The following is a 16702-nucleotide window of genomic DNA, read 5'->3' on the forward strand; positions in this document are numbered from 1 at the left end:
CACTCTGTAATTATCCAGTGATTTAAAAGATTAGCGGAACAATCAATCGCTATAAAAAGTTCACCCCCGGAGATAGCAGCACATTTCACAGTCTAACCAGTTTAGCGCAGAATGTGTTTTGTGTTAAGCCCTCTGTTTTCGGTTGAGGTTGAAAGGCTATGTGAATGATTAAACATGCTGCGGAGACAGAGGTTTACAATTAGCTATTTTTATTTGCAGTTTATTGAAACTCCGATCTAACTGGAACCATTTCTTGGCAAAGCAGCCCGCCTTGTTTATCAGCAATTGACAGGAACAGGACCTGCTATACTCAGGCCGAGGATTCAACAAGCAAATAGCGTGAACAAGAGTCTGTTTGCAGAACACTGGCCTGACGGCTGTGTGGAGTTTATTATTTGTTGCAAATACTTATGTAGAACAGTGGTGCACTGGGCCTCTCCACCTCTCAAAAATCAACTTTCCTTTTTTGGGTATTTGTGCTTGAGGTGTGCTGGAACGCGCTGTCTGAAAGGGCGGTGGAGGTAGATTCTTTAACTTTCAAAAGGGAATTGGATGAATACTTGAAAAGGGAAAAATTGCAAGGCTACGGGGAAAGAGCTGGGGGAGTAGGACTAATTGGATTGCTCTTTCAAAGGGCCGGCACAGGCATGATGGGCCGAATGGCTTCCTTCTATGCTGTATCATTCTATGGTCAGGTGAGGGACATTGCAGTGGGGACGGAACATGTTTTATTTCAAGGGCCCCTTCAAGCACTTAGACGTCAGGTACAACATGGAACAGATGCAGATTAAAACTCCCTCTATACTAACGCATCATGCTCTCCCAGGCCACGTATGCCACAGTGAAATTAATATTCAAGCTCCCTCTTATGTAGGGAAGTCCTGCTACAACTGTATGTTCCCGATGTTGGAGAAGTCCAGAACCAAGGGTCACAGTCTAAGGATAAGGGGTAAGCCATTTAGGACCGAGATGAGGAGAAACTTCTTCACTCAGAGTTGTTAACCTGTGGAATTCTCTACCGCAGAAAGTTGTTGATGTCAGTTCGTTAGATATATTCAAAAGGGAGTTAGATGTGGCCCTTACGGCTAAAAGGATCAAGGGGTATGGAGAGAAAGCAGGAATGGGGTACTGAAGTTGGATGATTAGTCATGATCATATTGAATGGTGGTGCAGGCTCGAAGGACCGAATGGCCTGCTCCTGCACCTATTTTCTATGTTTCTATGTAGAGGGTATTGGTGAGACCACTCCTGGAGTACCACGTACAGTTTTGGTCTCCTTATTTAAAGAGGGATATACTTGCATTGGAGGCAGTTCAGAAAGGTTCACAGGCTTGATTCCTAAGATGAAGGGGTTAGTCTTATGAAGAAAGGTTGAGCAGGCTGGGCCTGTACTCACTGGAGTTTAGAAGAATGAGTGGTGCTCTTGTTGAAACATATAAGATTCTGAGGGGGCTTGACAGGATAGATGCAGAGAGGATGTTTGCCCTGATGGGGGAATCTAGAACTACGGAGCATAGTTTCAGAATAAGGGGTCACCCATTTAAAACGGAAATGAGGAGGAAATTCTTCTCTCAGAGGGTCGTGAATCTTTGGAATTCTCTATCCCAGAGAGCATTGGAGGTGGGTCATTGAATCTATTTAAGGTGGAGATAGACAGATTTTTGAACAATAAGGGAGTCAAGGGTTATGGGGAGCGGGCAGGGAAGTGGAGTTGAGGCCAAAATCTTACATGATCTTACATGAATGGCGGAACAGGCTTGAGGGGCCAAATGGCCAACTCCTGCTCTTATTTCTTATGTTCTTAATATGTTAATAACCTGTATCCAGTCCAAACTCAGATGAACCTAAGCACTTAGCACAACATTCATCTTTCCTGCAGCAGTTATCTCTGTTGGCTCCGAGTTAGATTGTTCTTCATTATTTCCCTTTTCTGCAACACATTCTTTCTCCGAGTCAGCTGTGGCTCAGCGGCTAGCCCACTCGCCTCTTGAGTCAGAAGGTGGTAGGTTCAAGTCCCACTCCAGGGACTTGAGCACATAAAATCTAGGTTGACACTCCCAGTGCAGCGTGGAGAGTCTTTCGGATGAGATGTTAAACTGAAGTCCCATCTGTTCTCTCAGGTTGATGTAGAAGATGCCATGGCACGATTTTGGAAGAGCAGGGGAGTTATCCCCAGTGTCCTGGCCAATATTTATCCCTCAATCAACATATCAAAAACAGATTATCTGGTCATTATCACATTGCTGATTGTGGGAGCTTGCTGTGTGGAAATTGGCTGCTGTGTTTCCCACATTACAACAGGGACTACACTCCAAAAGTACTTCATTGGCTGTAAAGTGCTTTGAGACGTCCGATGGCCGTGAAAGGTGCTATATAAATGTAAGTCTTTCTTTTACTTTCTCTTCCTCCCTCACAAATAGTCGGGACGGAATTGAATCTACTTCAGGCTTACTTTGCCCCCGACCCCTAACAGGCATTAGAGAAGAGGCATTCACTTTCGCAGCCTGGACGGGTTTCAGACCCAGATCGAGAAGTGAAAAGATTCAAGTCCCAGAAATAAAAGCTCTGTCAGAAATCAAAGCCACCTGGTTGCTGCAACGGATTTCAAAATAATTTAATCTGACTGAAAGCCAAAGTAGGCCTTATTGACCAGGAGTTAACTGAAGGGTTCCACTCCAGAGACTTGAGCACAAAAACTCCAGTGCAGTACTGAGGGAACGCTGCACTGTCGGAGGTGCCGTCTTTTGAATGAGACGTTAAACCGAGGCCCTGTCTGCTCTCTCAGGGGGGATGTAAAAGATCCCATGGCACTATTTCGAAGAAAAGCAGGGGAGTTATCCCCGGTGTCCTGGGCCAATATTCCTCCCTCAATCAACATTACTAAAAAGAAAAGCAGATTACTTGGTCTATCGGACGTCGCAAGCCACTTTACAGTCAATCAAGCAATTTCTAAGTGTAGTCACTGTTGGAATGTAGGAAACGTGGCAGCCAATTTGGACACAGCAAGATCCCACGAAAGGCAATGAAATAATGACCAGATGATCTGCTTTTTAGTGGTGTAGGTTGAGGGATAAATATTAGCACATGGGCACCGGGGAGATCTTCTCTGCCCTCCTTCGAAAATAGGGCAGACGGGGAGGGGGGTGCCTCGGTTTAATGTCTCATTCGAACGACGGGACAATAGAAACGCTGGCATTCTTGCAGCCCGGACCCTGGGATCAACGGGAGATAACACAAAATAAAACAGTCCGTTGAAGGAAAGACAGGAGAGTGTGCGAAAAGGCACCACCAAACTCGATACCTTGCTTCCTAAGGACTCAAGCCCATGACCCGGCATACCTAACGTGATTGACGGGCTGACCTCATCACTCCAAGGTTCAGTAAGAATTGACAGCTAAATATCCCTGCTGGTTCTCTGTGCCGACCCTCTAATAGAAACTAATCAAACCTGTCACATTACTGAAGGGAAGAAGTGGCAGGCGACATTACTGGCCCGGGATAGTGGGCCATTGTTTTGCAAGGGGGCCCTTTCGAACAGGACAACAACTCCAGCAGAGATGACGGCAGCAAAGTGCACTCAAAGCGTTTTATTTAAATTTTCCTCTGACATGCAGGCTTTGTTTTTTTTGTTACGAGCTGACAAGTATCTTAAAAGCACCTTAGACAACAGATTGGAGGAATTTTCTCAAATGACACACACATTGTATTGAAGGCCAACATTCATTGTCTCCAGCTCCAATTCAGTCTTTCCCAGAACCTCACCACTGTGGAACTCCACAGTCTTTCCTCCTACCATTGACATCAACAACAACCTGTATTTATATAGCGCCTTCAACCTCGTGAAACGTCCCAAGGTGCTTCACAAGAGCATTATTAAACAAAACTTGACACTGCACCGAGTTGCGTATGGAGATGTTAGGGTAGGTGACCAAAAGCTTGGTCAAAGAGGTGGGTTTTAAGGAGCGCCTTAAAGGAGGTAAGAGAGGTGGAGAGGTTTAGGAAGGGAATTCCAGAGCTTAGGGCCCAGGCAGCTGAAGGCACGGCCACTGATGGTGGAGCGATTACAATTGGGGATGCTCAAGAGGTCCGAATTGGAGGGATGCCGACATCTCGGGGGAGTATGGGACTGGAGGAGGTTGGAGAGATATGGAGGGGCGGCGAGGTCATGGAGTGATTTGGAAACAAGGATGGTAATTTTAAAATCGAGGAGCTGCTTAACTAGGAGCCAATGTAGGTCAGTGAGCCCAGGAGTGATGGGTGAACAGGACATTGTGCGAGTTACAATACGGGTCTTTAAAACAGCAAGCTCGGCAGCTGAAGGCACGGCCATCAATGGTGGAGTGATGAAGACTGGGGATGCACAGAAGGCCAGAATTGGAGCGCAGAGATCACAGAGGATGGTAGGGCTGGAGGAGATCACAGACATAGGGAGGGGGCGCGGGCATGGAGGGAATCTTTTGCAGAGCTGTGAGGAAAGAGCAGGGGGTGTGGGACTGACTAGATATGGCATGCTGGCTTTCATAGCGAGGGGATTTGAGTAGAGGAGCAGGGAGGTCTTACTGCAGTTGTACAGGGCCTTGGTGAGATCACACCTTGAGTATTGTGTGCTGTTTTGGTCTCCTAATCTGAGGAAGTACATTCTTGCTATTGAGGCAGTGCAGCGAAGGTTCACCAGACTGATTCCTGGGATAGCAGGACTGACATATGAAGAAAGACTGGATCAACTCGGCTTATATTCACTGGAGTTTAGAAGAATGAGAGGGAATCTCATAGAAACATATAGAATTCTCACTGGATTGGACAGGTTAGACACAGGAAGGATGTTCCCGATGTTGGGGAAGTCCAGAACCAGGGGTCACAGTCTAAGGATAAGGGGTAAGCCATTTAGGACCGAGATGAGGAGAAACTTCTTCACCCAGAGAATTGTGAACCTGTGGAATTCTCTACCACAGAAAGTTGTTGAGGCCAGTTCGTTGGATATATTCAAAAGGGAGTTAGATGTGGCCCTTACGGCTAAAGGGATCAAGGGGTATGGAGAGAAAGCAGGAATGGGGTACTGAAGTTGCATGATCAGCCATGATCATATTGAATGGTGGTGCAGGCTCGAAGGGCCGAATGGCCTACTCCTGTTCCTATTTTCTATGTTTCTATGATAGCTCTTTTTAAAGAGCTGGCACTGGCACTATGGGCCGAATGGCCTCCTCCTTTGCTGAAAGATTGAACAAATAGTGAAATGCGTTGCCCACTCAATGTTGCATCAACTGGAACATCAATAAGCTGTAGCACAGAGTGCAGGAGGCATGTTTATTTTAAAATATTTGTTCTCAGGATGTGGGTGAAGCTGGCAAAGATGGCTTTATTGCCTATCCCTAGCTTCCCTGACCACAGCCACGTACTCTGAGTTAAGAGGCACCACCTTAAAATTAGAGTCCGGCATTTAAGAGGGAAATCAAGAAGTACTTTTTCACATATTGTAGCTCAACTCCGTTTTCAATCTTGAAATCGCAAATGGCTGTATGATTCCCTGAGCCTGTCTCCAGTGTGAACGTTTCCGGTTCCAGTTGCCTCTCCTTGTAGCCCAAGTATTTGTTGAGCTATCATTCATCATTTGCTCTCCAGTGCCAGAATGTTCCCACTTTACAACAACTTTAAAAAAAACATGTTTTTCGTTTTACAGGATGTGGGCGTCGCTGGCAAGGCCGGCATTTATTGCCCATCCCTAATTGCCCCTTGAGAAGGTGGTGGTGAGCCGCCTTCTTAAACCGCTGCAGTCCGTGTGGCAAAGATACTCCCACATTGCAGCGGTTTGGCACAACTGAGTGTCTCGCTGGGCCATTTCAGAGTCAACCACATTGCTGTGGGTCTGGAGTCACATATAGGCCAGACTGGAAAGGATGGCTTATTTCCTTCCCTACGGGACATTTGCGAACCAGATGGGTTTTTACAACAATCTGGTAGTTTCATGGTCACCATTTACTGACACAAACTTTGTAATTCCAGATTTTTATTTAATTAACTGAACTTAAATTCCTCAGCCGCTGTGGTGGGATTTGAACTCAAGTCTCTGGATCATTAGTCCAGGTCTCTGAGCCACAGATGACACAGGACTGGAGAATTTGGCCTCTGGATTGCTCGGCCTGTAACATAACCACTATGCTACCATATCCCAACTTCTGTATATATAGAGCACCTTTAACAATGCACTTCACAGGAGTCAAATCGTACAAGAATTGACATCGAACCACAAAAGGAGATATTCAGACAGGTGACCGATAGCTTGGCTGCCGAAAGAGGTAGGATTTAAGGAATATCTTATCGGAGCAGAGAGGGGTAGAGAGGCGGAGAGGTTTAGGGCAGGAATTCCACAGCTGAGGCTGTTGGCAGCTGAAAGTCAATGGTGGGGCAAAGGAAATCGAGGGTGTGCAAGAAGCCAGAATTGGAAGAGTGTAGAGGTCTCGGAGGGTTATCGGGCTAGAGGAGGTTCCTAATCTGAGGAAGGACGTTCTTGCTATTGAGGGAGTGCAGACTGATTCTCAGGATGGCAGGACTGACATATGAGGAGAGACTGGATCAACTAGGCTTATATTCATTGGAATCTAGAAGAACGAGAGGGGATTTCATAGAAACATATAAAATTCTGACGGGATTGGACAGGTTAGATGCAGGAAGAATGTTCCCGATGTTGGGGAAGTCCAGAACCAGGGGTCACAGTCTAAGGATAAGGAGTAAGCCATTTAGGACCGAGATGAGGAGAAACTTCTTCATTCAGAGAGTTGTGAACCTGTGGAATTCTCTACAACAGAAAGTTGTTGAGGCTAGTTCGTTAGATATATGCAAAAGGGAGTTAGATGTGGCCCTTATGGCTAAAGAGATCAAGGGGTATGGAGAGAAAGCAGGAATGGGGTACTGAAGTTGCATGATCAGCCATGATCTTATTGAATGGTGGTGTAGACTCGAAGGGCCGAATGGCCTACTCCAGCACCTACTTTCTATGTGTCTACGTTTACAGAGATAGGAAAGGACAAGGCTATGGAGGGAACTGAACGCAAGGACGAGAATTTTGAAAACAAGCTATAATTACCAACAGTACTCCAGATGGAGATGGATCAGTGCTTTGTACACATTCATTTTAGAACGCTCAGTCCTTTTCTGCACCTCCTTACACAGACCCTCCTCGGCAGTGCCCCGGAAACAACTTGTTTTCCCCCTGCCTGCCACTTGAAGGAACAGTGCTTGTGAGAAGATTGAGTAGATTGAGCCTGTACTCTCCGGAGTTTAGTAGCTTGAGAAGATTGAAAGGTGATTTCATTGATTCTTAAGGGGCTTGACAGGGTACATGCTGAGGGGCTGTTTCCCCTGTCTGGCTGGAGAATCTAGAACCAGGGGCCACAGTCTCAGAATAAGGGGTCGGCCATTTAGGACTGAGATGAGGAATTTCTTCACTCAGAGGGTGGTGAATCTTTAGAATTCTCTACCCCAGAGGGCTGTGGGTGTTCAGTGGTTGACTATATTTAAGAAGGAGATTGACAGATTTTTGGACTTTAGAGCAATCAAGGGATATGGGGATAGGGCGGGAAAGTGGACTTGAGAAACTCGGCCATGATCTTATTAAATGTCGGAGCAGGCTCGAAGGGCCGTATGGCCGACTCAGCTCCTAATTCTTATGAGAAGGGAAACTGAAGAAAAGTCAAATTTTTTTTGAAATTGGAGAAGGAGGGGTCAGAAAAGCAGCACTTCTACACAAGGCCATGCTAGCCAAGTGGATTCTAGGACTAGACCAGCAATCCGCAGGACCCTGAACTGAAATGCCACCACAACAAATTGTAAAATGGAATTCAATAAATCTGGAGATTAGTGGGCTGGCATGGGTAAAAAGGCCATTGCCGGATTGTTGAACAAACCCAAGGGGTTCACTGATGACATTCAGGGAAGGAAACCTGCCGTCCTTGCATGTGATTCTAGTCCCACACTATCTGACTTTGAACTCAGGGAATTCTGTACTCCCTGGAATTCATAAGTTTACAGGGTGATTTGATTGATGTTTCCAAGGATATTAAGGGGAACTGATAGAGAGAGACTATTACCGCTGGTTGGGGAGTCTAGGACTAGGGGGCACAGTCTAAAAATTAGAGCCAGGCCTTTCAGGAGTGAAGTTAGGAAACACACAAAGGGTGGTAGAAGTTTGTAACTCTCTTCCACAAATGGCAATTGATGCTAGATCAATTGTTAATTGTAAATCTGAGATTGATAGATTTCTGTTAACCAAAGGTATTGAGGGACATGGAGCAAAGGCGGGTATATGGAGTTAGGTCACAGATCAGCCCTGATCTCACTGAATAGCGGAACAGGCTCGAGGCGCTAAATGATCTGAGCCCGTTCCTATAATCCTATGTAGCAAGCAGACTTGCTTTAAGATCTTAGATAAGAAATAGGAGCAGGATAGGCTATTCGGCCCAGCAAGCCTGCTCTGCCATTCATATCATGGCTGAACTTCTACATCATCTACTCTTTCCCATCCTATTCCCCATATCCCTTGATTCTCTTATGGAGTTAGATCATAGATCAACCATGATCTCACTGAATGGCAGAACAGGCTCGAGGGGCTAAATGGTCTCCTCCTGTCCCTATGTTCCCTCAAGGTATCTAACGATGGCCAATTAAAAAATAAATTGTTCCTTGGATGTGGGCATCTCTGGCAAGGCCAGAATTTATTGCCCATGCCTAACTGCCCTTGAGAAGGTGGTGGTGAGCCACCATCTTGAACCGCTGCAGTCCGTGTGGTGAAGGAATTCCCACAGTGCTGTTAAGAAGGAAGTTCCAGGATTTTGACCCAGCAACAATGAAGGAACGGCCGATATATTTCCAAGTCAGGATGGTTTGTGATTTGGAGGGGAACGTGGAGGTTGTGGTGTTCTCATGCACCTGCTGCCCTTGTCCTTCTAGGTGGTAGAGGTCGTGGGTTTGGGAGGTGCTGCCAAAGAAGCCTTAGTGATTTGCCACGGTGCGCCGGTGGTGGAGGGAGTGAATGTTTAAGGTGGTGGATGGGGTGCCAATTATGTGGGCTGCCTTGTCCTGGATGGTGTCGAGCTTCTTGAGTGTTGTTGGGGCTGCGCTCATCCAGGCAAGTGGAGAGTATTCCATCACACTCCTGACTTGTGCCTTGTAGATGGTGGGAAGGCTTTGGGGAGTCAGGAGGTGAGACACTCACACAGAATACCCAGCCTCTGACCTGCTCTTGTAGCCACAGTATTTATGTGGCTGGTCCAGTTAAGTTTCTGGTAAATGATGACCCTCAGGATGTTGACGGTGGGGGATTCGGAGATGGTAATGGTATTGAATGTCAAGGGGCGGTGGTTAGACTCTCGCTTGTTGGAGATGGTCATTACCTGGCACTTATGTGGCGCGAATGTTACATCCCACTTATCAGCCCAAGCCTGAATGTCGTCCAGTATGTCAATACTGCCTTAAGTGCCAGGTGTCCCATTTCATTAATTTTCTCTCACTGTCTCCTTACCTCAGATGAAGGTCCTCTGAAAACTTGAGGCAGGCGTAGATAAACTCTTTGATCTGCGAGTAGACTTTGGGCACAAATTCCGAGAATGGGAACTTTTTGGGAAAGAGTTGCTGCAAAAAAAGGAACGCAGGTTAACATGGAACTGAAAATAAAGACCCACGACGCAGACAATGCCGCCGTCATTGTGGGGTCATTTAAAACCCTTAGAGCACTAATAAAAAGCAAACTTCCTTTATAGGTGCCTGTTTCAGGGTTTGACAGCAGCATTTTATAAATCAGTCCCTGCTGCCTTCCGTGCATGGACAGTGCAGCCTGGATTCACTATCGTGGGGTCCATTCTGTTCCGGAACATTCCCCACGATGGAATTCAGTTACATGGAAAGACGGGAGACGCTAGGATTGTTCTCCTTGGAGCAGAAAAGGTTAAGAGGGGATTTGATAGAGGTGTTCAAAATCATGAGGGGGTTTGATCGAGTAAATAAGGAGAAAACGTTTTCAGTGGCAGAGGGGTCAGTAACCAGAGGTCACAGATTTAAGATAATTGGGAAAAGAACCAGAGAGGCGGTGAAGAGAATTTCTTTTCACGCAGCGAGTGGAACAGGGATATGGGGAAAGGGCGGTGGGGGGGTCGAGAGAGGTGGAACTAACAGACAGCTCTTTCAAAGAGACGGCACAGGCACGATGGGCCAAATGGCCTTCTTCGGTGTGGTATGCTTCTATGATGAATAGGACGTGCTCATTTGGAGGTGGTCTTTCATCACCTTTTTTTTTAAAGCCATATCTTCACTTTACCCGTGTAAACTTTGCGTGGCATCAATTTATCCAACATTTTGGGTAGCCCTAAGCTCCAGCCATTCCCAAACCAAGCTCTGATGGTTCTGAGCACACTTCAGTTATGGCTTGCCAACTACTATTGGTGCCTTAGATCCTCTCTCATAAAGTCTACTTGAAATTCCAACAATACGATGAATTGCTGGATTCATCTGTCGTTTCTTCACTTGTTCCATTACCAATCCCTTTTGCTCGCACCACCAACTTCACTTTCCCGCACGATCCCCATATCCCTCGATCCCCTTCCAGTCCAAAAATCTATCCACCTCAGCCTTGAATATACTCAATAATTCAGCATGCACAGCCCTCTGGGGTACAGAATTCCAAAGATTCACCATCCTCTGAGTGAAGAAGTTTCTCCTCCTCTCAGTCCTAAATACCCGAACCCTTATCCTGAGACTGTGACCCCTGGTTCGAGACTCTCCAGTCAGGGGGAAACATATTCCCTGCATCTACCCTGTCAATCCCCCTCAGAATCTTATGGGGCGGATTTTCAGCACCTCTCCGCTCTGTTTTTCGCCCCGAAGTGGCAGCCATTGCGGCAGTGAGGTGATCTGGCCGGGCGCTCAGCCTCCAGGGGCCCGCAGCAATCCTCGGGTCCGGTTTTGCGACGGTGTGGAGCAGTACCGGCCATAAGTACTGCGCCGGTGTGCAATGCCCCTGGGTGCGACACTGGCGCGAGTTTTAACCCTTGCCCGACCGCTATGCCCCGAAGTGCGTCTGAGAAATCGGGCGGTCCAATGATACTGACAGCGGAGATGTAAGTAATCGTATGAGGAGGGATTGGGTCGACTAGGCCTGTATTCATGAGAAGAATGAGAGACAATCTCATTGAAACGTATAAAATTCTGAAGGGGTTGGACAGACTGGATGCGGGGAGGATGTTTCCCCGGGCTGGGAAGTCTAGAACAAGGGGTCACAGTCTCAGGATACGGGGTGGGAAATTTAGGACCGAGATGAGGAGAGATTTTCTCACTCAGAGGGTGGTGAACCTGTGGAATTCTCTACCACAGAAGGCTGTGGAGGCCAAGTCACTGAATATATTTAAGAGGGAGATAGATAGATTTCTAGACACAAAAGGCATCAAGGGGTATGGGGGAAAAAGCGGGAATATGGTTTTGAGATAGAGGATCAGCCATGATCATATTGAATGGCGGTGCAGACTCGAAGGGCCGAATAGCCTACTACCGCTCCTATTTTCTATGTTTATAGATGGACTGCTAAAGATAAGTGTGATTGTTTTTCCTTTTAATTTTTTTTTTGCGATTTGAGTTGTGGTGGCGTGAGCAATGTTTTGGGAATGCTTTTGAGGCAAAAAAAAATTCTCCCCCGGCCCAGGCTTCTCTCGGAGCGCTCTCGGCCCGGTTCTTTAGCTCGGGAGTTTCCCGTGCCAACGCCCAAGAGAGATGTATACCACTTCCCTTAGCGCTGTGCCCCCTGACTCAGGGCCCAGCTGCCAAACATTACTTACTGAGGCGCAAACTGTTCCTTGGTGCAAACTTTACCGCCCCAAAAACATCAAAAGCGGAAAATCCAGCCCTGTATGTTTCAATGAGATCACCTCTCATGATTAGGTGACACTGATGTCGGGTCTTAAAAATCTGCAGACACAGGGAGGAATGGAAGACTGAGGGAGGTGATGAGTTTTAAGGTTCTAGGAAGAATGAGAGCTGGTAATAGTTTGATGAGTCTTTGTGTCAACACAGTGAGGATGCAAAGAGGAGAAAGTGTGTGATCAGCGACGACAGAGTGATGGGAGAGCGGCTTATTGGTGGGAGTTGTTTATAGATCCCCAAACAGTGGCGGTAATGTAGGGCAGAGTATAAATCAGGAAATTACAGGTGCATGTAACCAGGGTAATACAGTAATCATGGGGGATTTTAAGCTACATATAGACTGGGCAAATCAAATATAGAGGACTAATTCATGGAATGTATATAACATAGTTTTCTAGATCAGTATGTTGAGGAACCAACTGGGGAACAGGCTATTTTAGATCTAGTATTGTGCAACAAGAAAGGGTTAATCAATAACTTTGTAGTAAAGGGGCCCTTAGGAAAGAGTGACCATAATATGATAGAATTTAATATTAAGTTTGAAAGTGTTTTGTTCAATCTGAAACTAGAGTGTTAAATCTAAACAAAGCAAACTACGTAGATATGAGGGGCGAGTTGGCGAAGGTAGATGGGAAACTACATTAAAAGGTATGACGGTAGACAAGCAATGGTTAGTATTCAAAGAATTAATACATAATTTACAACAAATATACATTCCTTTAAGGTACAAAACCCTCCCAGGAAACGTAGTCCAACTGTGGCCAACAAGAGAAGTTAAAGGTAGTATTAGATCAAAGGTACAGGCTTATAATGTTGTCAAAAGAGCAGTAAGCTTGTGAATTGGGAGGATTTTAGAATTCAGCAAAAGAGGACCAAGAATTTAATAAAGAAAAAGAAAATAGAATGAGAGTAAACGAGCGAGAGAAATAAAAACAGACTGTAAAAGCTTCTCGAGGTATGTAAAAAGGAAAAATTAGCAAAAGGTAATGTGGGTCCCTTACAGGCTGAGACAGGAGAAATTATATTGGGGAACAAGGAAATGGCAGAGAAACTATACAAATACTTTACAGTAATAGGATTGGAGAGAGTCAACACGGATTTATGAAAGGAAATCATGTTTGATAAATCTGTTAAGAGTTTTTTGAGGTTGTAACTAGTAGAATTTAAGGGAGGAACCAGTGGATGTGGTGTATTTGGATTTTCAGAAGACATTCGATAAGGTGCCACACAAGAGGTTATTGAAAAAAATTAGGGCTCATGGGATTGGGAGTAACATACTAACATGGATTGAGGATTGGTTAACGGACAGAAAACAGAGAGTCGGAATAAACGGGTCATTTTCGGGTTGGCAGGCTGTAACTAGTGGGGGGATTATCCTATGATAAGATTGAGTACACTAGGCCTATATTCTCAAGGGTTTAGAAGAATGAGAGGTGATCTCATTGAAACATACAAAATTCTTACAGGGCTTGACGGGGTAGATGCAGGGAGGATGTTTCCCCCTGGCTGGGGAGTCTAGAACCAGGGGCCACAGTCTCAGAATAAGGGGGCGGCCATTTAGGACTGAGATGAGGAGAAACTTCTTCACTCAGAGGATGGTGAATCTTTGGAATTCTCTATCCCAGAAGGCTGCGGAGGCTGGGTCATTGAGTATATTCATGACAGAGAGCGACAGATTTTTTTGATATTAAGGGAATCGAGGGATATGGGGATAGTGCAGGAAAGTGGAGTTGAGGTAGAAGATCAGCCATGATCTCACTCAATGGCGGAGCAGGCTCGAGGGGCCAAATGGCCGACTCCTGCTCCTATTTCTTATGTTCTTAAGCTATTCGCCAACCATCTTTATGCTAGTGCAAAAGGAAAATTCTGCGAATGCTGGAAATCTGAAATAAAAGCAGAAAATGCTGGAACCACTCAGGCAGCGTCTGTGGAGAGAGAAACAGAGTTAACGTTTCAGAGTTAACGAACAGCAACTTGAAACGTTAACCGAGTTTCTCCCCCTACAGGTGCTGCCTGCCCTGCTGAGTGTTTTCAGCATTTCCTGTTTTTGTTCCACCTTCATTACGAAGTAGATGGTGAAAACGATGTGTAATACGGTAATAACTGCTTACACTTTCCAGCTCCGGATCATGGAATGGGAATTGGCACATCACTCTCTTGTACTCCTCTTCACTTGAGACGGGAATAGCGCTGTAGTTGTCCAAGTCTAATATATATCTGTCGAAAGAACAAAATCAATGATATTAATGTGCAGGGCGATCATATTTCCGATGGGCCAGTCGCGTGGGGTGGGGGCGACACTGGTTTTAGTCACCTCACCAATCCCCCAAGCAATCTCTGTTGGAGAATGTCAGCAGCAAGTTTCGTTGGACAGGACTGCAATGTATTTGCTTCATGGGTTTTTGCTTAAGAATTCATAGCAACACATTGCTATTAAGAACTAGTTGGTTGATTAACAAAGGTTTAACAATCACACTACACATTACCAGTTCATCCACCAGGCTCACAACCACCTGCCCCCGAACCCAACTGGCCGGGGTTTTATTGAGGCTTGTGAACATCACGTGACTGGCTAAGCCACTCACAATTGAACAGCGCTATAACTATTTTAAGTACAATATTAAATCAATGCCCCCTTTTGGCAAGGGCACTAGAACCCACAAATTTCCAAATAGAACTTTACAGTGAACTTCACCAATCAAATTCAACGGCTCTGCAACTATTTTAAGTTGAAACAATAATCAAAGTTCCCCCTTATTAAAGGAGGCACTAAAACCGACACATTTAACAAATTAAACTTTGGACATTAAACAAATCAAATTAAAATTTGGTTTCCGGGGGTGATGATGCACTCCAGTCCCTCCAGTGCCCACCTCTCGTGGAAGGCCACGAGCGTACCGGTGGACACCACGTGCTCCATCTCCAGAGACACCCTGGCTCAGATGTAATCACGGAAGAGAGGCAGGCAGTCGGGCTGAACGACCCCCTCGACTGCCCACTGCCTGGACAGGTTAATGGCCACCTTGGAGCAGGCCCACGAGGAGGCCTTACGACCTGCCCGCGCCCCTCCGTACAGGGTGCCCAAAGATCAGGAGTGTGGGGCTGACTTGTAACCAGAATTTGAGGAGCAACCCCTTCAAATAATGGAATAGGGGCTGCAACCTCGCACATTGAACATACACGTGGAACATGGACTCCTGCAGACCTTAGAAATTGCAGGCATGAACAGCTGTACAAACCTGTGAGCATACTCACAGATGCATACATTACAATGACCAAAGTTGGAATCAATTGATAACTGAACTTTGTAAAAGATGCCTATATTACTGTGAATCTCCTATGATGCCCACTACTCTCATGAGACTTTGAGGGATCCCATGGAGAAACAGAGGGATCTTGGAGTGCAGGTTCACAGATACTTAAAGGTGGCAGGAAAGGTCGATAAGTAGTTAAAAAGGCATATGGGATACTTTCCTTTATTAGCCAAGGCATAGAATATAATAGCAGGGAGGTTATGCTAGAACTGTATAAAACACTGGTTCGGCCACAGCTAGAGTACTACATGCAGTTCTGGTCACCACATTATAAGAACATAAGAAATAGGAGCAGGAGTAGGCCATGCGGCCCCTCGAGCCTGCTCTGCCATTCAATACGATCATGGCTGATCCGATCATGGATTTAGCTCCACTTCCGTGCCCGCTCTCTATAACCCCTTATTCCCTTATCATTTAAGAAACTGTCGATTTCTGTTTTAAATTTATTCAATGTCTCAGCTTCCACAGCTCTCTGAGGCAGCGAATTCCACAGATCCACTACCCTGTGAGAGAAGAAATTTCTCCTCATCTCAGTTTTAAATGGGCGGCCCCTTATTCTAAGATTATGCCCCCTAGTTCTAGTCTCCCCTATCAGTGGAAACATCCTCTCTGCATCCACCTTGTCAAGCCCCCTCATAATCTTATACGTTTCGATAAGATCACCTCTTATTCTTCTGAATTACAATGAGTAGAGGCTCAATCTACTCAACCTTTCTTCCTAAGTCAACCCCCTCATCTCCGGAATCAACCTTGTGAACCTTCTCTGAACTGCCTCCAAAGCAAGTATATTCTTTCGTAAACATGGAAACCAAAACTGCACGCAGTATTTCAGGTGTGACCTCACCAATACCCTGTACAACTGTAGCAAGACTTCCCTGCTTTTATACTCCAACCCCTTTGCAATAAAGGCCAGGATTTCATTGGCCTTCCTGATCACGTGTTCTACCTGCATACTATCCTTTTGTGTTTCATACACAAGTACCCCCAGGTCCCGCTGTACTGCAGCACTTTTCAATCTTTCGCCATTGAAATAATAACTTGCTCTTTGATTTTTTTCTGCAAAAAATGTATGACCTCACACTTTCCAACATTATACTTCATCTACCAAATTTTTGCCCACTCACTTAGCCTGTCTATGTCCTTTTGCAGATTTTTTGTGTCCTCCTCACACATTTTTTTTCTTTCCATCTTTGTATTGTCAGCAAACTTGGCTACTTTACGCTCGGTCCCTTCCTCCAAGTCGTTAATATAGATTGTAAATAGTTGGGGTCCCAGCACTGATCCCTGCGGCACCCCACTGGTTACTGATTGCCAGCCAGAGAATGAACCATTTATCCCGACTCTCTGTTTTCTGTTCGTTAGCCAATCCTCTATCCATGCTAATATATTACCCCCAACCCCGTGAACTTTTATCTTGTGCAGTAACCTTTTATGTGGCACCTTGTCAAATGCCTTCTGGAAGTCCAAATACACCACATCCACTGGTT

The 16702-nt window shown here is 45.7% G+C and overlaps 1 protein-coding gene across 5 annotated transcripts in view; it reads right to left on the bottom strand.

Annotated features, from left to right (window-relative positions):
- Nucleotides 1-16702, bottom strand: part of LOC139235688 (exocyst complex component 6B-like) — a 780151-nt gene that overhangs the window by 257549 nt on the left and 505900 nt on the right. For all 5 annotated transcript variants that reach the window (XM_070866730.1, XM_070866738.1, XM_070866752.1 and 2 more), the window contains exons 14-15: nt 14013-14118; nt 9515-9624 (exon numbers count right to left, since the gene is read on the bottom strand). In XM_070866730.1, coding sequence (XP_070722831.1) covers nt 9515-9624; nt 14013-14118 — 216 coding nt within the window. The remainder of the gene's footprint in view (nt 1-9514; nt 9625-14012; nt 14119-16702) is intronic.

Source organism: Pristiophorus japonicus, chromosome 2 (genome assembly GCF_044704955.1).
Source record: "Pristiophorus japonicus isolate sPriJap1 chromosome 2, sPriJap1.hap1, whole genome shotgun sequence".
Classification (NCBI taxonomy): domain Eukaryota; kingdom Metazoa; phylum Chordata; class Chondrichthyes; family Pristiophoridae; genus Pristiophorus; species Pristiophorus japonicus.